This window comes from Schistocerca piceifrons, chromosome X (assembly GCF_021461385.2).
Source record: "Schistocerca piceifrons isolate TAMUIC-IGC-003096 chromosome X, iqSchPice1.1, whole genome shotgun sequence".
Lineage (NCBI taxonomy): Eukaryota > Metazoa > Arthropoda > Insecta > Orthoptera > Acrididae > Schistocerca > Schistocerca piceifrons.
The window spans coordinates 615079084-615102444 of NC_060149.1; the positions used below are offsets into that span (position 1 = coordinate 615079084).

Sequence of the window (23361 nt, forward strand, 5' to 3'; positions counted from 1 at the left end):
GTGCTCATAACGTTTAAGACATGCATTTAAACCCATATTTACTGCATATTTTCTTCTCGTGTTTGTCCAAACTACCACTTCTGAAAGTTGCGTACACTACAATCTTAGCAACAACAATACTAGGACATGTATTCCATCGTCAGAGGTATTGCAACTATTTTCACTTATAACTTTTGATTTTGTGGTTTCTATACCAGGGCCCCATTGCTGTGATTGATACATTTACTCTTCTCCATCATACCTGAAAGTTTGTAGCATGATATCGAAATCACCCTGTAATAGACAGAGAGAGCCTCACCAGGAAACTGCAACACCTATGACTAGTGTTTCAAAGAAATCAGTACTCAGATTGTGAAATTGACCAGGTGTTGCAGTTAAAATTGGGAAAGTCTAAGACTGAGAAAGTGTTACTTGCCTTACACTGGCACAATCTCCGGAAAGCTAAGTAGAATCCTATGGAAACGTGGCAACCATTACATTTTTATCATTTCAACAAAAGTAAAAAGCCTTCTTTGTGACATTAAAAACAATCTAAATCTCCAAAAGTCAGGTATGTATGTCATTCTATGCGAATTTGACATGTCTAACTTGTAGCAGACTATTAGAAGAGTCAAGGAGAGAAACAAAGAACACTAGCAACACGCAAATCTAAAATAACCAATCAATCAGCTATAACTGAACACTTCTTCAAATATAAGTGTGAAATGGTAGTATAATGAGACCAGTATCACGGTGCACACACCAAGTTTTGAGGGCATCGTAATTGAGGAGTCTATCGAAAGATATATCTTGGAGCACCTGGGATGAAGGTTTCAATTTAAACAAGGCTTGTGCTCCAGCACTCAACTTATTAAAGATGTCACTGGCCATCCCCATCCACTCAAGCTCAGGAACACTGAATGAATGTGTGTTTCACAGAAAATCGGTGCCGCCTCTGAAAAACCAATGAGCATTGAAGAGTATATGAGACACCAGGAGTTGAGTGCCGGCTATAAATAGTGGTGCTCCATCACTATAGTTCAGTCTGGTTGGAGTCCAGGCAACAAGTGCACATAACAGCACAAGTCGCAGCACCTAAGGAGTATGACTGTGCATAAAAGGGAATCAAGAAATTGGCTACATATTCAAACGCGCACAAGTAAACAGTCATGCTGAGAAAACTTGAGAGATGCAGTATAAAGGATGATTCTCATCTAACAGCAGAAAGTCTGTCAAATGTGGTTGGTTCACACTACATGCCAAAACTTTTGTCATATCGCAAGAAATTAGTGTCAAGTTTACTTAACTTTTGTCAAATGCCGGCAAACAGTTCTTTACATGGCAAACTAACTGCTATGACTGTGACTATTCACCTGACCAAGGTCAAATTTAAACATTAAATGATCATCAGTGATCAGTATTAGTCAGTTGCTGTGCTTAGAAGAAGAGACCAGGCCCTGCAACCCAGTGATTTCAACGAGTTTCTGTATACTGCACTGCTTGACAATTGCTTGGGGAACAGAGACACGTTGGACAGGAGTAATCACAGGCAATGATGGATGGTGTGAAACACAGTACATACATAATTGACACAGGTCAAAATCCCAACATAAAGGTCGGTATCAGATTCTTAGTAAGAAATATCCGCACCTTGGGTACTAATGCACATTTTGCACATATTATTCACACTGACTTGCAAACTGTTGAGATTTCGGGGGATATTATCCCACTCCTCTCTAAAGGCAGTTTTGAGTTCTTGTACGGTTCGGGGAAGGGGTGTTTGTGGGGAAATACATGTGCCAAAAACATACCAGGCATACTCTGTAGGGTTTAGTTCCAAGGAGTAAGCAGGTAATTCCATATGTTCAACCTTTTAACTTTCAGTGTTTCCGACACCTCAGTGGTCCTGTATTGGAGGTTGGGATGTACTGTACCCCTAAACAGACGAACGTGATCCAGAATAATCTCCCTGCAATGTCACTGTGCTGTAATGATATCTCACGCAAAGATATGTGGCAGTGTTCGGCCATTGCGCGTAATGCCTGTCCACACAATAAACCTAGGCCATACCAATGACATTTATGAACATTCCGTGGTGTGTAACATATTCTTCTCTCTTCATACTAACTGGAGGCCAGAATTACTTGCCACAGTGAAGCTGGATTCATAGGAGAATGTCGCTCTGGACCACTGTCGCTGACGCTCTACACTAATGGACTCTATCTCAACGATGGCGTGGTTAAAGTGGGATGCATTTAACAGGCTATAGAACATGTGAACCTGTCTGATTTAATTGCTGTGAAATGGTTCTATTAGAGACATGTGTACTGGTAGTGGTTGCAAGGTCCGCAGCAGGTGGACTGAGATGTGTCTCCGTTTTTCCCACTAGGTCTGCGTATTGATCTTCTTGTGGTATTATGGTCCGTATACGACTGCTAACCTGCTTTTGTGTAGCATTGCCACCTTCAGTGGCCTTTTTTTATAGTGAGATTATACTTTCGGGTGAACTCTTTACTGTGGCCACAATAGTGACACTTTGACTGGCTTCGAGCTGCCCAGCTGCTCATTCGCGATTCTAAGCATGCAAATGATGTCTTTCAGACAGATTTCCATACGATGCAGAATGTGGCATAAATCTATTCCATAAGAACCTTCATCAAACACCATACTGCATGAACTGTCGTATGCATACAGAATGTTTATGTAAAGGATTTGCTGCAGTTAACATGTCCTGCCATCTACATTTCCTTTTATTGTCATCGGTCAGGTGTTCCGTAGTATTTGTTGGTTGATCCAAAACAATTGGCAGTTATTCCATAACAGTTGTCAAGCAGTAAGATGGGCCCACTCGAAAGTAAATCGTTTGAAAGGGTTCAGGTCACTGTGCTTCTGTATGTACAAGAGGTTAAATGTAATGAACAGGATTCATTGTTAAACAAGTAGACTATTAGAACGTCGAAACTAAGGAAATTGTATTGATACATAGCACTCTCATAACCTAACAGTTTTCAAGAAATTGAAGTCGAGTATTGATTTTGATCTGTCTAGAGGAGGGTGGCACTTGCTAAGAAGTAAAAAAAAACATTACAGTAAGCGCAGTTAGAACCCACCTGGACAGGAGTTGACTGAGATCCTAACGTAGTCTTTATACCACTGAGCAATCACTGCCTCAGAAAGTGCTTTCCTCCAAAAGTATATCTGCAACAAATTGAAAACACAAATTCTTTGATTCCTCAAAAACTATTAGGTTGCAGACGTGTTATGTATAATAAAAATTTCCATGTTTTCTAGTGTTTTAATGATTTCAGTTGTTCACTGTGCCCCAGTTATTGACCTTGTTTTTTTTCCGAAAATGGAAGTATAGTGACATTAATGGTTTCACAAGTGGTAGTTTACAGTGGTCCGTTACTAGTATGTCAAAGTTAATTGAAATCAGTTGGTTGCGGGCTCTGTTTGCTCTTTATTGAATCGACATTTTTATGCAGAAATGGTGACAGTGCAAAATTTTACAGCATTTTGTTACAAAAGTGCCATTTCATTCTGTATGAAGTAGTCAGATGTTGAATACAGTATAGAAAATTTCATTACTCTCTTAAATGGTGTACATAATGTGCATTTCTTTTTAGAGTTTATAAACAAAAATTTAAAAGTTGTCTGAAATGTTTATTTTCCCAGCAGAATATAAATTATCACCACACACAAATTCTCTTAATGTAATGTCATTTCAATAAAAGATGTTTCTTTGTTGAAGGTGTGCCACCAAAGAGACAGAGAGGACAGAATGTTACTTTGCGATTATTGTGATAGTGGGTTTCATCTGGAGTGCCTTAACCCACCCCTGGAGGCAGTTCCTGATGGCGATTGGTTCTGTTCTAGATGCCAGTTGCTGGTAAAAATGCTCAAGTATTAATTCTTTTAGAAATTAAGTGAATTCAAAATATTAAGCGACTTGGGCTGTATAAGCATTGTCATTCTTGTTTCTTACATGTTGACATTGACAGTTACATTTGGCTCTTTTTGCTGTTAACTTTTAGATACCACACATGGTCGCAATCACACACTTGTGATTATGTGACATTATACAAGATACTGTGCTGCATTATTGTATTTATTTTGTTAAGGACTGTAACAGTGTACAAGCTTGGGACATCCGTGACATCATTCAGATCGTCACTTTGCCTGGATATTTATTTCCTCATACAGTGAAACCCTGCTTTTACACTTTTCAAGGGGCCTCAAAAAATAGTGCAAAATGTGGGAAAATGTAAAATTTTGGGAAATAACATTTTAAGCTGTGAAAGCTATGTATAGGATACCCTCTTGCATTTTCACACTTTATGTGTGGTAATGTACATAACAGGCATCAAAAGATCTATCAGGGAGTTGTTTATTATCTAATAAAAACCACTGATGTAAGTGGAACTGATAACTGTCTGGAAAGTAAGAACATTTGACTCATTTTCATACGTCATAATCGATGTCTTTGAAAGCTGTCATTTATTAATTAAATAATGAAATACTGCACTAGTTACCTTCTTTTTTTTTTCGGAAGGCCACGTTCTGAGAATTTTTTCTCATTGTCAAGTGCAAATAATGTAGATAAGTATTTTGTGCTGTGTTTGCGTGTGTTGCTCTGCATCTCCCCTGTAGTCGTCTTTTTGCGGTTATCAGGTATTGTGGCTCTTCAGTTATGTAGACAACCACACACACACACACACGCACACACACACACACACACAATCTAGCACTCACATTATTTAAAAAAAAAAAAAAAAAAAGTAAATACGGCACTTGACAACAAGAATAAGTTCTCAAAACACATTTTGCTGAGCATGAAAATATTAGACAACTGGTGCTGTATTTATTCTAAAAGTGTGAAAACAGTTGAGCAGTGCAAAAGTGAATGACAGTATCAACTAGCGCTACAAGTGGCCAAACGCCGAAACACGCTAAATATGATTTGACAAAGGTGTCACGATGATCACAACAATTACGAAAATGCATTAGCGCAGTAGAGACAGTTTGGCAACGGTTGTGATCGGTCATAATACTTTTATTCAGACGAACATAGTTACTTCTATCAGCCACAATGCCAAATAGGCCTTGGGCAGCAGCAGGAGGTACTGCATGAATTGTTTCAATTGTTACACGTTTACCAGTTCAAAACAGCTGAGTGTGGCGCTCTGGTGTAAAGAAACTGAACTACGTAATATTTATAAACACTACTGGATGGCCAACATCATGCCAGCATTATTTTTTTCTCCACAAACGCTTTTTCGTTAATGCATAAATCACGGGAAAATTATAAACCAACCAACCTTCACGCTGGTCACCTTGTGAGTTTCATGTGTAGCCCACATATATGGTGCTTGAAAATTGTGTTTAGTATACACAATACAACTTTCAAATAACTGAAGGAGCACTTCTCCTTTGGCAGTTCATTCTCCTGTCCCATACTCTTCAAAGCTATGCCTTGTCTTTCTAGCTTATATAATTAATTTACCCACTCTTATTTTAAGCAGAAGTTTTTTCATCAAAGCGATTTGTATTTGAATCTGTATTTTTAAATGTAGTGTGTGCCTCAGAGTGTTAGCTGATGTCCTGCTAACCTCTTTGCTCTCACTTGTGTAGTCACGTCACACCATTCAACCGGCTTCTTAAACTTGTGCTGTTTGATTGAATATGAACCTAGGTCCTCCTTGCACCCTAAGCAGGAATCATACCCCAAGACCAACGAGCCCTCTGACAACATGAATGCAACATATTCCAGTGCAGTCCCTCCTTCAGAATCTTCCATTAGTATTCTCATAATATAAATTAATGTTGCAGAGCCTGATGTAATAACAGTATGGCAGTAAATAAAGGAAGCAGTTCTAGTGTTTAGCCGAATAAGTTTCATGCCCAAGCACAAAGTTGTGGGGGACTTGAATTGTATCTTTCAGAAAGCTCAGCTACGGGTCATGCCATTCATGACATTAATATCCTGTAGAACCCACTTCAGTAATTAATGTCATGTCCTTACCAGTTTCTATAATGTGAACAATGGTCACTGTGTAGCATTTGGAACAGTCAGTGTTGTTTCTAGATAGCTCTTCACAAATTTCAATGGAATTATTATGCTGGCTCCTCATTTCAACCTCGGAAAGCTTCAGTGATGGCACAAAAAGTCTGATACCCAGAATTACAGTAAAACTCATTTTAATGAATCTCTGGGTATCCATTTTTACCTTTAATGGGTGTTTTCATTAATTAATAGTTTAGTTCAAGTATTCTACAGTTAGCTTTAATAAATCATAAAATATACATTAGTGCCACAAACGTTTCATGGGACTCTATAGGCATTCATTTTAAAGTCACATATAAAATCAACAACTGTTTTATGAATTTAAAACTAATGGCACATACAAATGTGATAACACAAGGAGGAAAGATTCACAAATATTGGCATTCATTTCTTGGAAAATCAAAATGTAGTTTGCCTGGACTAAGCAAGGTGACACAGTGGTTAGCACACAGGAATCACATTCAGGGGGACAATGGCTTAAATCTGCATCCAGCCATCCTGATTTAGATCTTCCAGGATTTCCCTAAATTGTTCCAGGCAAATGCAGAGATTATTCTTCTGGAAGGCACGTCCAATTTCCTTCTCTATTTTGGAAACAGTCCGAGTTTGTGCTCTGTCTCTTATGACCACGGTGTAGGCAGGACGTCAAATCCTGATCTTTTTTCCCCTCTTGCTGCCTGCATAGTGTACTAACAAGAGTTATAGTTCACTGATAGTGGCAAGAACTGACTCATCTACATAGTTTGTGTGATAAAGTTCTTGATTGTCAGCAACAAAAGTTAGTATAGGTGAATCCTTTGTCTCTTCCTCTTCTTCATAATATTCACCAGAACCTTCATCCAGTTCTACTTGGTTGTTTACTAAAGCATCACACAGTTCATTTATACATGTCTTGTGTGCAGAAGGCAGAATGTCATCACAACAACAGCTTGAGGGACCTGAAATGTCACTCTTGCTGGAATATCTGTGACAGCATTCCATTCTTCTTTAGGGAAATCATCTTCAACTTCTGCAGCAACTAATACTGACTACTGGAAACAAATGTTTGTAAACAGTTTAACGCAATCTGTTATGTTGTAGCATTCTAGGCAGCAACAAACATATGCATAGCCTGCAAAATGTTCGTTCTCATTACAGCCTTTATTTTAAGCAATGAATTAATTTTGCATAACAGGCATTCAGTATTTAGCTTTCACAGAATGGTGTGTACCCAGGTCTAGAGGCTGCGTATGACTTGTGCAATTCACAGGAAGATACACAACATTAACATTTCTGATGAATGCCACTACCTTGGATTGTGCAGGGAGCCAGTTAATAAGAAGAATGAGCTTTCTTACTTCTGTGCCTGTCTAGGTAGCTAAACTCTAAAAAAAACTTTATAAAAATTTCAGCTATTATCCATGCATTGCTATTACAATCATTGGTGCACGGTTGTGTTTTTATGTTTATGAAACACATGGGTGCTTTAAATTTTCCTATTATTAATAGAGATAACTTTCACTGCCACAGCTATTAATTACAACAATGCAATTACTCTTTATTTTCTGTAACTGTCCCTGTAACATAACAGAATATGTTGTTGAGGGACATAAGTTATAAAAGACACCAGTTGCATCAGCGTTGAATATGGTCCTGGGCTCATATGCATGTATCAGCTGTGGCAAAATTTTCTACTTCTAACGTTCAACACTTTCCACATCTACTGCCTCACTTTCCCCATTTAAATTTTGGTAAGTGAGAGTATGATGATTGTTGAAGTGGGGTTATGATGTTTTTTGAAGTGACCCAGCCAGTCATTTGGTGCACAGAAATATTCAATCCCGAGCTTCCGGATGATTTCTTGGGCTTTCTTTTGCAGTAAATTGATACCTATAGGAATGTTTGTACTTCTCATTTCATAATGGATGGGTGGTTTCTAAGCCCTTAAATGATGAAGCATCAGTTTTCTTCCTATTTATTGCAGAAAAACTATGAGTTTCAGCAGTCGGGAAGGCCTCCTGTGGCAAATCCTGTTTCTTTGCCATGTCAGAGAGTGTAACACTACACTTGTCTGAGATATCATTAATAATCATCAGCTTCTGCTGAATCTTACGCTTTTACCTTTTGCTAGGAGTAACTACTCAAAACTTAGGCACTTTTCAAAATGTAGAATCCAATGCTTTGGTAAACAATATAAGATTAGTTTGCGCATGTTTGGGCCTAATGGTATCTTCTTCTGTGATGTAAAATGACATGACGTACATGCAGAAATCAACACTTCAATGTTCGCATTTTCATTGGTTTGTTATCTTTCTCCATTTAGTCATTATTGCCCAAAAGAAAAACGATAGAAATTTTAACTCAACTTCCCATCTTAGTTCTAATAAGAAAGTCCCACATTTTAAGCCTAAAAGTGGAAAGACTTCATGTACTAATGATTTTAAAAATGTAACTATAGTATCTGGTGACATAAATTGACTCGAGACCATCAACTGATCAATGTACTAATTGGGAGGCAGTTTGAAATTATCAACCAAAAACTGTGGCCTACCTATTGACAACAAGATTGAATTGTGAGTTACTAACATCACACTGTTAGCCATTTACTGTAACTCATTCAAGAAATGAAAGGAAAAGCCACAAACTCTTGGCTTAAGTCTCATGTTAGGAATTTTGGGTTAACAGTGTGCAAACTGATTAATATTTATTCCTCAAAATAAATATTTTTGTTAAAGCAGATTCTGATAGAACCAGACTAAAGTAACATTGTCCTTACGGCAGTTCCACATGGACAGATGCAGATATTTGTTGAATGTGGGCATTCCTTCAAAGTAGGTTTGCTTGTATGGGATTGTACTGTACATTAATTGCTGACATGTATCACACATCTATTTACCATCGGGGATTGAAGTCATTTAAGTTCTGATTGCTGTTAGCGGTGTAGAGAGAAATAAACACTGCGCTATGCTCTAAATGGTATTTGGATAATGTTATTGCATATTTACGTGTGCTATCTTATGTAGGAAATTCTGTGTCAGGTCTTTTACACAAGAAGTGAGCTGAAATAAGTATTTTGGTCTCTCAACTTCTCTCACCATGATTGGTTAATGGTGTGCTTTCGAGTATACAGCCGAGTTGTTATTCTCTATATACATAAATGACCTGATGGAGAGGGTGAGCAGCAGTCTGTGGCTCTTAGCTGATGGCACTGTGGTGTACAGGCGAGTGTTGTCATTTAGTGAATGCAGGAGAATACAAGATGATGTAGACAAAAGTTTTAGTTGATGTGGTGAATGGCATCTTGCTCCAAATGTAAAAAAAATGTAATTTAATGCAGACTGATAGGAAAAAACAATCTCTTATGTTCGAATACAGTGTTAGTAATGAGCTGCTTGACACAGTCACATCAATTAAATATTGAGGCGTAACACTGCAAATCGATAGGAAATGGGCATGTGAGGATTGTAGTAAGGAAGGCGAATGGTTCACTTAGGTTTATTGGGAGAGTCTTAGGAACATATGGGTCATTTGTAAATGAGATCATGTATAGAATGCTAGTGTGACCCATTCTTGAGTTCTGCTAAAGTGTCTTGGGTTTCTACCTGGTCGGATTAAAGGAAGACATGAAAGCAGTTCAGAATCGGACTGCTAAATTTGTAACTGGTAGGTTCATTCAGCACGTATTATGGAGTTGCTTTGTGAACTCAAATGGGAATTCCTGGAGAGATGACATTCTTTTCATGACACACTATTTTAAAAATTTCGAAAACCAACATTTGAATTTGACTGCAGAACAATTTTACTGCTGCCAACATATATTTAGCATAATGACCACAAAGATAAGATAAATTATGGTTTATACAGAAGCATATAGACAGCCCCCCCCCCTCACCCCCCCTCGCTCTGTTAGTGAGTGGAAGAGGGAAGGAAATGACAAGTAGTGGTACAGGGAACCCTCCGCCATGCACCATATGGTGGAGTATGTATATAGATGTAAATTTAGATGTTTTTATTCCATTTTATGCACAATATTTTGGTGACTGATCAAGCCATCATCTTCAGGTGCTACAAGCTGTGTTATGCATATTTACTGCCTGGACTCCAACAAGATTATGATGTATTTATTGTTGATGTTATGCTGCTATTTGTAGCTGAATTCGACTCCCAGTGCCTTCTACACCCTTTGATGCCCGTCTGTTTTTCAGAGCCTGTGTCATTGTGTTGTGAATTGCTTAGTCTGTCAGTGTTTTCCAGCTTAGGTGGATGAAATGGCCAGTGAGAACTTAATTAGCTTTGTTTAAATTGACATCTCCATCATGTTTTATTAGGTTCTTCTCTTTGTAGCTGGTGGTGTCAGTTGAATTGTGCTATAAACAGCATTTCAATGCCAGCACTAGTTCACAGTGTGTTTGGACTTCAGACTGTGAGTACACATAACAACACAGCTCTCAGCACGTAGAGAAGACAACTGTGTTGGTTGTTGAAATAATGTTCATAAAATGGAATGAACAGCTCAGCAGTATAGCGAAAAGCACGCCATTATATAAGAATTACTTGTGAAACCTATTTAAACATTCCAGAAATTGTATTTACTTGAATATATATTGTCTATTGCACTATGATCTCAAAACTGCCACTCATACACCCATATTTGGACAGCTGTAGGCTATTTTGTGCCATTTCCAACTGTCTGTCTGTCTGCTGGAATACGAGAGACAAGGCTTTAGTTATGAAACTTTTACAGTAATTTTATATTTTATTCTACGTAGCCAATAAAAGTTTGTTAGAATCCTCAGATACTTCAAAGACCAGAACTGCAAGGTTTTTAGTATCAATGTCATTTTGCAAACTTAGAAACTAATATCTTTTTCAGTCATCCATGTAGGTCATTTGATTACTGACAGACTGTTTCTTCAACTTCTAATTAAGGTTTCATTCATCAACAGTTTTAAAAGACTGGAGTTAGGTCCACCACTGTGTGAGTTTATAGTGTCTGCTTTTAAGCTGTACATCCCGGATTATGACAAAAGATGCTGGGTGGATCTTAGTTCATTCTTCCCATGGAGGAAAACTCTTGAGTCAACCATAATTTACCTGCTGCAGTAACACACACAAACAGCTCAACTGTGAAGGTAGACAATATATGCTGGGAAAGATGCGAGGGGAAATGCTACTCCAAATTTTGTTTTCATTGGTGAACTGTAATGCATTCTTCAGTGCCAACTTTTGCATTCCACATTGTCACCGAACAGATTTATTCCATAATTATTCTGTAGCCACCCGTTACAAATGAGACTGTTCCATATTTCAGCAAAGCCTTTGGAATTAAGAAGTGTTATCACCAGTTTAATTTTAAGAAGCTTAATTGAACTTTCAACTTACATAACACAAAAAAATTTGTCACTAGGTATTTTTAAATTAGGTGTTATCGCAGAGTAGAAGGTAATGTGTAGTCAGTGTTAGAAGATAGGGCAGCTTATATTCTGTGTTGAGGGCACATCTTGATGCGTCGTATATAATATCCGCGCTGTTGAGACACTTTATAAAGATGGTTGTAGCTTTGATTTACCGTATTTACCCGATTACAAGACAAGGTTTTTTTCCCAGATTTGTCATTCGAAAACTGCAGGGTTGTCTTATATTTGCAGATTAAAACTATTGACACTTAGGGATGAAGCTTTGGCTATTGAGGTCACATGCAGATTTATTTTGAAGAATTTGGAAGGTAGCGCTCAGCAAACAAAAATTGCGCTCCAGCAGGCTAGAGATTTCCCGATACGCCAAAGCGCTCAGTACAGTGTTGACATTGCTCGAACAATCACGTGACATTGACTCGCATGGTGCTAGTGAAAGAGAAACTATGAACTAGCCATTATGGCAGTCTATTTCTCTGATTAAAATTTGACATTTTTGTAAAACGTGGAAGGAAACAGCATTAAATTCTGTCATCTTACAAACTGTTATTGCATTTGTACAGATTTGCAATAAAAAGTTTTCATTCATGTACGGATACGGATTTTTAAGTAAATGTAACATTCAAAAATGGAAATTTTGTCTTTCAACAAACATTTGTTTATTCAGAACCCAGACCAGTATTTTATTTGGTTATGGGAGACTGTAATGATTTACTAAGTGGATTTCAAATGAGAAATTCGGTCGCTGTTTGCATATTAGAATACCAAGTAAAAATGTTACCAAATTTTAATCAGCTTTAGAACATGATGATGACATGTAGTTGAAACAAGAAGGAAAATTAATCCAGAATGATATGTCTAACAAAGAAAATAAATCATATTAAACCGACTGTAATTGTTACTGTGACAGTACATTAAAATGGTAAGCCCCATTGTGGAGGTAGTACCAACAGACGTCACTATATTGCAGGATGAGCGAAAGTTCTAGTTGGTGTTGTTATGTATAACTTGCACACTAGAAAATATTGCAGGTCTGTTTTTCACAGTTGTTCAAGCTCAGCAATACGGAAGGGGAACAGTGACACCTGCCTGCCTGAGAGGTGTATAAGATGATTGTATGATTGTGGGGAGGGGAACAGTGAGTGAGCAGCAAAATTTTGTCGTGTTGCCAACTGTGGGAAGCTGTACCATGTACTTTGACTTTCTGTGAACAACTACCATGTTTAAACTGCAGTTTGCCTGAATCCTTTTGTATTGAGAATCAAATTGTCTTTAAAATTGGAGAAATACTCAACATTAGTATTCATTTCTGCAGAAGACGGCAAAAGTCTTGATAGGGGCCAGTGGCTTACTTACATGTTTCTTGCTGCTGAGTTGTCAATGCTCGCTGTGATGTATGACAGGAACGAAAGGGAGTATGTCAGTTGCTGGTTCTGTGCAGATGAGAGACCAGTGGGCATGCAATGTGTTTGGAAGCGAGACACATTGTAACATTCTCACTTCTGTATAGAAGTGAATCCCGATTTGTATTCAGATAAAAAGAGCTGAATTCTCAGGTCTCACGATAACCACCTACTCAGTAATCACAACACATTTGGAAGAAACAGCCAGATATTTGTGACAATGAAGATATAAATGTCACAGCTGTGCTATTAGGAGGATGATTAATAAATAGTGATATCACAGACATCAGGGTTAGTAAGCAAAAAAGGTAGAAAAGAAAACAATCCAAAAAATTAATTTATACTTTCCTTTTCCTTTATTTTATTTCTCATAATATTATCAAAATGTACACAATCAATAAATGGCAAAAGCTTAGAATAGGTGTAATGTTAACTTTTTGGCAGATACTCATTCAATAAAACAGTTTGTAATTTTGATTAGCCAGAATACGTTGAAAGTAAATTTTTCTAGAGGAGCCTCTTAAAAAGGGAGGTCATCTAATATTCAGCGTCGTCTTATACTCGGGTAAATACGATAATCTCGTAACATTATTGTTTGTTCGTATTACAAGTGTGTAGTATGTTTTGTTCTGTGTTACACTTCTATGTGATGTAGTCTACCCACGAATCTATATATTGACACTTCAGTTAAATCTCTAGAGTGAGTAACTTTGATTATAAAGCCCTCTAAACTCTACTGAATTTACAGTCTAAAATAAATTTTACTGAAATTGTTTGCAGGATACAAGAAATACTGAACAAAATCAGGGTAGAGTCACCTGGGTGAGAGTGCCGACTTTCCCAGTTGGTCTAGGAGGACGCCGTGTTCAGTGCGTAAGGGTGCCACCAGTAAACCGACAAGTGTGTACTATCTTCCCTCTTTGTTATTGCGCTTGATATATTACTCTGGCATCTTTGTGCAATATCTTGTGTGAAGCTTTGTGGCAGATTAAAACTGTAATCTGAATTGGGACACTAACTCAAACTTGATTTTGAGGGTGATGCTATCACCAATTGAACTAGTCAGGCACGATTTATAACTCACCCTCACACTTTCACCTCTGCCAGTACCTGTATTTTACTTCCAGACTTCACAGAAACTCCCCCTGCATATTTCGCTGGACTAGAGCTCCTGGAAGAAAGAATATCCCAGAGAAATGGCTTAGCCACAGCTTTGTAGATTTTTTTCCAGAATGAATCTTTCACTTTTTGGTGGGGCGTGCACCATCTGGAAACTTCTTTGCAGATTAAAACTGCATAGTGGTCTGGGATTTGATACAAAAGTTTGTGTGTGTGTGTGTGTGTGTGTGTGTGTGTGTGTGTGTGTGTGTGGAATCTGGAAGGCAGGAGAGAGGAAATGGCAGAAGTGAAACTGTGAGGGCAGGTTGTGAGTCCTGCTTAAATAGCCCAGTTGGTGATTTACCTGTGATAGATGGGTATCTAGGTTCGCTTCTCAGTCCAACACAAAGTTTTAATCTGCTAGGAAATTTCAAAAAAGCGAACACTCCTTTGATGGTGTGAAAGATTCATTTTGGAAATGTCCTCTGTAATACATGTTAATTACCTAACTGTGAAACATTGCATGCTCAAGAAAGTTTGAAAACATATTCAAAAATTGAAAATGGAGATTTTTTTTTTTTTTACCTGGGGCAGAATGAGAGCAAACTTACCCTACAGGTGGGCTTGTCTTTTCTTGTGCAATTGATGGTTGCAGTTAAAAGATGAGAAATAATGGGAGTTATTATTGATTGTTTCATGGTGGCCATTGTTTTGATGAACAATGCAGCAAACAATTTAAATTGAAATATGACACCAAACAATAAGTCATTACAATATTTCTGACCTCACACTATTCACTGAGGTTCAAAGGAAAATAACGCAAAAATGACAGAAAAAGCAGAAGCAGTCCATTTGGTTCCTACATTTTAGTAATGGAAGAAAATTCACTATGCATTCTGGAATGTATACTGAAATATCGTAATGATAGTGAATTTCCTGAGGGGGAAATCTTATTTTTTATTTTGGTACACTAAAATTAACTGTAGAAAGTAACTGTCATTTTTAATTCAATTGCATTGTGCTGTTGACATTGGAACACACAGGGGGCAGACTGAGTAATACCATTAGAATCATTTAACAAATCCCATTTTTGACTTTTTGGAATTTATAGCAAAACCTTTAGGAGAAGTTTGCAGTCTGAAATATCACAGGTGTTCTGAGGAAGCTTTAATTACTACTTGAGATGACATTTATAATGAATTTGATACTAAATTCAAATTTCTTATGTAATATGTTTGTACCCTGTTTTAAAACGCCATCCCAAAGTTATTAGACGTCTTACTGAAAATTCATTATAGAATTCCAGAAATACTGTAAATGTTAGAATATGCTCAAGAGAGTAGCAGAGGATTTTTAAAATATCTAGAACAGTAAACATAAAAAAATACACTTCTAAATAACATTCCAACACACCAAGATTATTTTATGTCTGAAAGGTACAGTATTAGTCATACTCACACAGAGCTTCATTTGTAGAAGACAGATGGTAATCCTGCTTCAGCCTATGGCCAGTTTAGGGAGTGTTAAGTGTATGCACCCTTTTAACAGTGCCGGAATTGGAATTGCAGACATTGGATATGTTTCTTCACCTTTCTGGCACAGAATTGTTAAAATATGTATCATGAATTGATGGTTGAGTCTATATAATGAAATAAGTATGGAATGTTGTAAGACAGACAGTAAACCCTTTGCACTCGGTAATGCAAATACAATGCATCTCTGTGTTCTTTATTTAAATCACTGGCGGCAAGTGCGAGTGTCTTTGTAGAAACAACGAGGACACTGACCAACAGTTAGGTATACATTAAAATAAAAGTTATGCTTTCATTCAAACATGTTTACGTGAGCATTACAACACCACAGTTTCCGTTGTGCGATATTTTTTGAGACTTTTCAGGGTAAATCGTTTCCATTGCCATTTCACTCTAAATGTTTACAAATGAGTCACTGTTATCATCAAAAGCATTGTCCCTCTTGTTTTGCTTAAACATTCCTCTAAAAGCTGTACTATTTCTTCCCCGGAAATGACTGGGCTTGAAGAACTAGTTATTTCACACCTTTACTGACTTGAACGTAATAATTGCAACATTTCTCTCAATGCAACTGCTACAGTTTGGCACTGATTTAACAAAGACTTTGCTAGGTGCAGCATTGATGCCTAGAAGAGTAAGGTTTGATAATGGAGAATGTGAGAGCTACAAAAAAAAAATCGGGTCAAATGAGACTCAACATTGGAGTGGAAAACAAAATTCACAGTGTTGAGTGTCACTTGCCTTTGGAGTGGAAAAGGTTTAAGGATGTGACATGATTTATATTAAGGGGATGGAGAAAATTTATTGTGATATTTGTTATGTTACAGATCTGTTTTATAAGTAGCCTTTTCGCCGTGGCTTCGCTCGCATATATATTTGACACATATATTGAACAAACCACCTTCTCCCGCTCTCCGAGTCCACCTCTTCCTCCCTCTGTCTATCCACCTCATCCTCCCAACTTTATCAGTATGTCTCTTCCTGCCCCCACACACTCTCTGTTTCTTCATCTCCTTTTTATCTCTGTCCATTTATTCCACCCATCCTCATCCCCTCATATCCTTCTCTCTCTCTCTCTCTCTCTCTCTCTCTCTCTCTCTCTCTCTCTCCGATCTGCACACTACCCCTATACACCTTCCACTGAATCTCCCCCTTCTCCCCTCTCTCTGTCCATTTTTCCTCCCCTCACTCTGTCCATCTCGTCCTCTATCCATTTCAACCTGTCCGCAGCCATGCTCATTGGCACGTGTAGCTCGTGCAACACAGTTCAATAAATCAGGCTGAAACTACTTCCACAACGTGCCTGTCATGCCAGGCAGCCTACATGTCGATTTCCAGAATACCGTTTCTTGCATAGGCTGCTCTGCAAAGCAGATTGATTTGGCAGGCCAATAATGTTCTGAAGCAATATGCCTGTCTTGCAGGGCAGCCCATACTCAGAGTACTGGGAAAAACATGTTTTTGCCTTTATCTCCACTCTTATTGGAGCTAGGAGGTTATAAAACAAGGTCTGATACTCGTGAGGCCTTCTGTTCCTGTGCCAAATTTGGTTGCAATTGATCCAGTGGTTATCTCCAGACAGAATGGCTATAATGGCAGTTACATATACATCTACATTTTAAATTACAAAAATATCATCAGAATGTGGGATTTTGTTTGTTTATTGTTTACATTTACGTGTCCTAGACATTTGACTCTGTGTACCATAACTTTCAGCTTAGTTATTATGTGATGTCTTTTACAGTACTTGAATGGTCCCGTTTGCAATATTTGTATAATCAGTAAATTGTGTAGCATCAGAAAGAGGTTAACTTTTTCTTCAGTGTACATTTTGATCAGAATTTGGAAAGAGCATAGTGTGAACATTTTAACACATAGGCGCCGACGCACGTAAAAATACGGGTGTGCGCGGCCTGCCTGAAAGTCCGGCGCCTGTAATGTTACGGGCACATGTTCTTGTTCTTCCCCTTCCTTCCTTTGTGTGTTCTTACGGCTCCCGCTTGTCTGGGAGGCACTGCATGGACTGTAGTTCGAGTATTGGTCACTAGATGGTGCGGGCATGCTGTGGAAGGGTGTGCTTCCCTTTTTATTTGTCGGGTTTTGTGAGAGGCGATTTTTTCCCGCGCGGTCTCAGTAACGTCGACGTGGCGAAGCGTGGATAGACAGACGAAGAAATTGCTCGTGAGTTATATCGTGATTTAGAAGAAAGTGACGTTGATTTGTCAGAGGAAGATATTGTAGATGACTCTGATGATGATGTGGACTATGTTCAAGAAGAAGTTTCTGGCAGTTCAGGTAAAGAATTCTGACAACAAAACATGTATAATTTTTGTTCATATTTTCACTGAAAAAACTCTCAGTACGTAATTATGATTTTATTTGCAAATACTACTCTTCTGATAGATTCAGAAGAGGAGAGCAGGTGTCGAAGCACTTCATCAGCAAGTAATCCCGTCGATATTGTGCCTGAAGAATGAGCGAGACTGATGGCGAGGAGGAAGCCGAGACCTGCGCGCTGCACCAATTCTGAGGAAGGTTGGACGACTACTGATCGTGCACCAGATATCGATCTATTCTCAGGACATCCAGAATACGCAATGTTGTCAGTTTAGACCAGAACAGTGCACCTCTAGAATTTTTTTCATGTTTCCTGACAGACAGTATGATGAAACATATAAAGGAACAAACTAATCTGTATGCTCAACAATGCATCAGGAAATTACAAAGCACAAATTCCCTTTCACCCACCTGCTCATTATCAAAGTGGAAAGGAGTTACACTTATGGAAATAAGGAAGTTTCTGGCAATTGTAGTCCATATGTGTGAGGCCATGTATACGAGAGCACTGGTCCAAGAACCCTGTTGTGTCGTGTAATTTCTGTCCAAACATCTTGAGTCGTGACAAATTTCTTTCTATTTTGAGAAACTTCCACATTAGTGATAATTCCTTAGCTAAGAGGAAAGGAGAAACTGGCTATGACCCACTGCACAAGGTGAGACCACTCCTAGATAATGTGTTTGCTAATTCCAGTGTGCGTATACACCATCTCAAAAAATTACAATAGATGAAGGCATGTGTAAATTTCGAGGTCGTGTGTATTTCAAACAGTACATGCGACAAAAACCAAATAAATACGGTATGAAACTGTACATGTTATCCGAATCTGACAAAGGTTACATCTGGAATTTCTCTGTTTATGCGGGTGAAAGGTCTGACACAGTGACTATGGTAAAGACATTGCTTGCAAATCTGTCAGGAAAAGGCTACACTTTGTTTATGAACAGATTCTATACAAGTCCAATACTTGCTTCAGAATTGGAAGCTGCAAAAACTGCTCTTGTGGCAACAACAAGAAAATCTCGGCAGGGGTGAACTTATTTTCAGGCGTAAAGGAAATATGTTAGCACTGTATTGGAAGGGCAAAAGAAATGTGCGTATGATTAGTATAAGGCACACTGCTGAGATGGTCACTTTCACTGATCAGAGAGGAAGAGAGAAGTCAAAGCCAGCCTGTGTAGTGGACTACAATAAAAACAAGTTTGATGTTGACTTATCAGATCAGCGATTGTCATACGGCGCATTTGAACATCGAACTGTGAAGTGGTGGAGAAAGTTGGCGTTCCATGTTCTACTAATGGTGATTGTAAATTCCTGCATATTATACAATAAGGTTACTGGAAAACGCCTCACATCATCTCACTTCATGACAGTTATCTGTGCAGATCTTGCACAAAGCAAAGATCTTTAACCCCGACCTGGTCCATCTGGACTCTCAAGACTATCAACTGGAAATCATTTCCTGGAAAAGATTGACACAGAAGTAGGTAAGAAACAGAAACAAAAACAGTGTGTAGTGTGTTCTCTGAGAGGAAAAAAACTGACTTGAAAAGTGTGGCAAAAAGACACACGCTACCAGTGTAGTGAATGTAAAGTAGCATTGTGCAAAATGCCGTGCTTCAAAATTTACCACACAAAGAGCAAAATTGCACCCTAAAATAGTTACAGGAGGTTACTGTAGATAAGACATACTGTATCCATCATAATTACAATTTTTGTGTAAAATAAAAAAAATTCTTCTGGAAAATACAGTGAATATACCTTTGACCAATTGTTTAATTTTTTTTATTAATTTTACTTTTTTTTTTTTTTTTTTTTTAACAATGTTATAATAATAACGCTTGTCAAAAGTATGCATTAATTCAAGAGAAAGGTATTATATGTGGTTTTAAACAAGAAAGTCTATGTTTTTCAATAAGAGTAATTTTATTGCTATAACTGAAACCTTTCATGAATTGTAGTAGTTTAAAATACGTTAAAATCAGCCAATCTTTATGGTAGACATCCGCACGCAATGGCTCAGGATCCAAAGTGTTAAAATTAGCAGTCAGTTACTCCGTACATGACTGGAAACATAGTTGCCAGTAATAATGTTTACAATCATCATCTTTATTTGACAGTTTGGTGTTTTACATATGAGCACCAAAATGATCATTATTATAAAATCATTGAAAACAAAAAATATATTGATATCTTGCACAATTTATGAAGGACAATTGTTTATACGAAGAGTCTTTTTTTTAAGATCTGTTGGAAAACATATCCTGTAAATGTTCATGAAAACTTCTATTTCATCAGAAAGCCTGGAAGTGTACCAGGCATACTGAATCATTTCATAAAAAATTGGCATTGACAGTTGATGCACTGTTGGTCGTATTTTTATACAGTCTTCACGGGAATGTATGTGTCTGTTATTTTCAATCAAATAAGCACAATTTTGTATGTGCTGCCTGCCTATACAAATAGGAATCGTGAGGTTGAATAAGAGGAGTACATTTTGGAGAAATTGCTTTGATTGTACATGTTGGCGATTCTCTTTTTCTTGAAAGATTTAGTCATATAATTCAGGCTTTGATTGTCCACTCCAAGGGTCAATAATTAATAGAAACAGTTCTTTTGCCACATAAGACTTAAAACAACTTTTGAGAAAGTCAATAAGTAGTCCTGTCATTAGATTCCCAGATTTAAAAGAAATTTTTTATATTTTTGCACATATTCATTTACTGTTTTTTGAACTTTGATGCCAAAGTTACTGGTTGCTTTTTGTAAACAAACAAATATTTGAGGAAGATGATGTTGTACCTTTGAAAATGGTTTTACTTCCATTGTCAGCTTGAGTCCTGTAGTACACCAACTGACGCTGACATCCTGGAAAGAGAAAACAACCAAAATTGAAGTATTTTGTCAAAGAGTTATAAAAATAGGGAGAAAAATGAATTTGTAAATGAAACTTCCTGGCAGATTAAAACTGTATGCCCGACCGAGACTCGAACTCGGGACCTTTGCCTTACGCAGGCAAGTGCTCTACCAACTAAGCTACCGAAGCCACGACTCATGCTAGAGAGCTTCTGTAAAGTTTGGAAGGTAGGAGACGAGGTACTGGCAGAAGTAAAGCTGTGAGTACCGGGCATGAGTCGTGGCTTCGGTAGCTTAGTTGGTAGAGCACTTGCCCGCGTAAGGCAAAGGTCCCGAGTTTGAGTCTCGGTCGGGCACACAGTTTTAATCTGCCAGGAAGTTTCATATCAGCGCACACTCCACTGCAGAGTGAAAATCTCATTCTGGAATTTGTAAATATTCTACAATAATCTACCTGTGTGGTCAGTGTTGATAAAAAAATCTTTGTTGAAATTCAGTATCAATTTAAAAGTGTAGTTTCAAGAAGTGCCTACAGAAGCCAAGGTTTCTTCGGGCATCAGTGTTTCCTTTTCTTTCTTTTCTTTTCTCTCTTTTTTTTAAACAAATTTTGGCACTTTTCATTGACGAATGCCATGCTTGCTTTTTGGTTTATGAATGTAGCTGCCACAAGCTTTAAATTCTAAATCTTTAAACTGTTGTGCTGCTGCTAAAGCCCACTGGTGTAAATTCTAAATAGTCACTTGATAATTCTATCAGACTGTAACAAAACAATCATATGGCCAGGAATTGGTTGTTGTGCCTCTTTTTTTTTATTTATTCTTCCCATTGGAATGAACATTCCTTCTTTTTTAACTGGCTGCATCCCTTCTCTTTTTTTTAGTTTCCACGTGGGATAAGCCTTTGTGATATTAACAACTTCAATTTTGTAATCCAAAGAAAGAAGGTCTACAATGCTTTTTTTTGTTCTTTTGGTTCATATTCATCTGAGGAGCTATGTTTGCAACAAATATTTTTAATCTCTCCACGGCTTATAATATCGTCAAATTTGTAATAACCAAATTGGTAGCAACATTTTAACAGGGTGTCTACGACTCGGGAGATCCAGGAAAAACCCAGGAATTTTTTCATCTGGAAGAAAACCGGGAATTTTTCATTGGTTTTGTTCTCAGTTAAATTTTTCTAATTTTGAATGGTAAGAACCGATACTCTAACAAAGGACATTACTGTATCCCGCTATTGCAGAATAATACTGCAACAATAAAACATGAATGAGAGAAAAAACTAAAATAAAACTTAAATTGCAAAGGAAATGCGCCATATACAACAACAAAACACAGTGCTCATACAAGCGTCTGCCAACAGCAAAATGTGTCAAAGGCTTTAGGAAGACTATGCAATGATTCGTAACAACAAATTGCCTCCGATGAGCATGACGTCACAACTGTTAACATTAGATTTGATTTATCAGTTACGAGTGGGATCATGCGTATGCACAGTTGAGTAGTATCTTCTTCCGCTTCTGGCTACAGAAACGTGGCTGTTGGCTGTGTAAGTAGTCACAGCAAAAAAAAGGGGGGGGGGGGGGGGGGGGTCAGCTAGGTGCTACCGGGAAAAATTTTACTGGCGCACCCAAGCTGCCAGATTGCACAGCAGCCGTGGATCTAGGAGGAGGGGGGGGGGATTTATATTCTTGAGGAAAAAACCTTGTTTCACAAAGCGCTTAGCATCCAGCGCACATTGTTCTATCGATTATTTGTATGACTTTGAAACGTGTCCCTGTCGGTTTTTGAACATTGTTGAATACATTCTAAGTTGTTTTCTGAATGAATCATAAGTCGATTTGTGAATGCGTGCATAGTGTACGTGATGTCTCCGTCAGTGGAATCCTCGTCACATCTAGAAATAAACTTACCTGCAGACAAAAGGGGTTATACGAGCTGAGCAGAGTAGAGCCGAGTGAAAGAAAGCCAACCACTGTCTGATTATGTGGTTGATTAGGTTTGTGAATGATGAGCGTTGTTATGATTACCAGCGAAATCCATAGATTCAGGCTACCAGAGTGTGAATAAACGACTAACAGAAATAACAGCTAAGAAAGATTACATATTATCTTCTCAGTGTAACCAAGAAAATGAAGTTTTGACAGAAAATTTTTGGCCAGATCGCTATACTAGCAAGGGCCAGTTGTAAAGTCTCCGGCTAGCAGCCGCTTTAAGGTCTATTCTGGAAGTAGCGCAGAAAACGCGTTATACAAACACATAACAATGCCTAACCAGAGAATAATCACGGGATAACTAAACTGGTGATTCTGGTAGAGTTAGTGAAGTTTACTGGCGAATAAGCTTTGACATTTGCAGGAATAAATATAGAATTAGTGATGACAACATTGTTTGTTAGAACGAGGCAGGAGAAGAAACGGTGACATCACTTAAATTATGGAAGAATATGACGATTCCAGATTTACATAAAAATTTCACACTACTACTTTTCGATCTCATGCTTGAGAAACTGGAGCGTATGAATGAAGTGTAAAACTATTTCCTAATGTAAAGCTTTTTGCTTGTAGTAGGCCTAATAGGCATTTGATAATGGTACTTTGTGAATTATATTCTGCCGTGTTATAAAAATGACCATGTCTGCCAAAACAGTCTCGTTTATTTGGCGTGTGTTACAATTGCTGCAGTATTATAAAGGCCTA

At 37.9% G+C, this 23361-nt stretch overlaps 1 protein-coding gene across 6 annotated transcripts in view; it reads left to right on the forward strand.

Annotated features, from left to right (window-relative positions):
- Positions 1–23361, forward strand: part of LOC124723232 (serine/arginine repetitive matrix protein 2) — a 290135-nt gene that overhangs the window by 64787 nt on the left and 201987 nt on the right. For 5 of the 6 annotated variants that reach the window (XM_047248421.1, XM_047248422.1, XM_047248423.1 and 2 more), the window contains 2 exons: positions 3731–3868; positions 13620–13739. In XM_047248421.1, the coding sequence (XP_047104377.1) occupies positions 3731–3868; positions 13620–13739 (258 nt within the window). The remainder of the gene's footprint in view (positions 1–3730; positions 3869–13619; positions 13740–23361) is intronic. The other variant, XM_047248425.1, reaches the window with a different exon arrangement.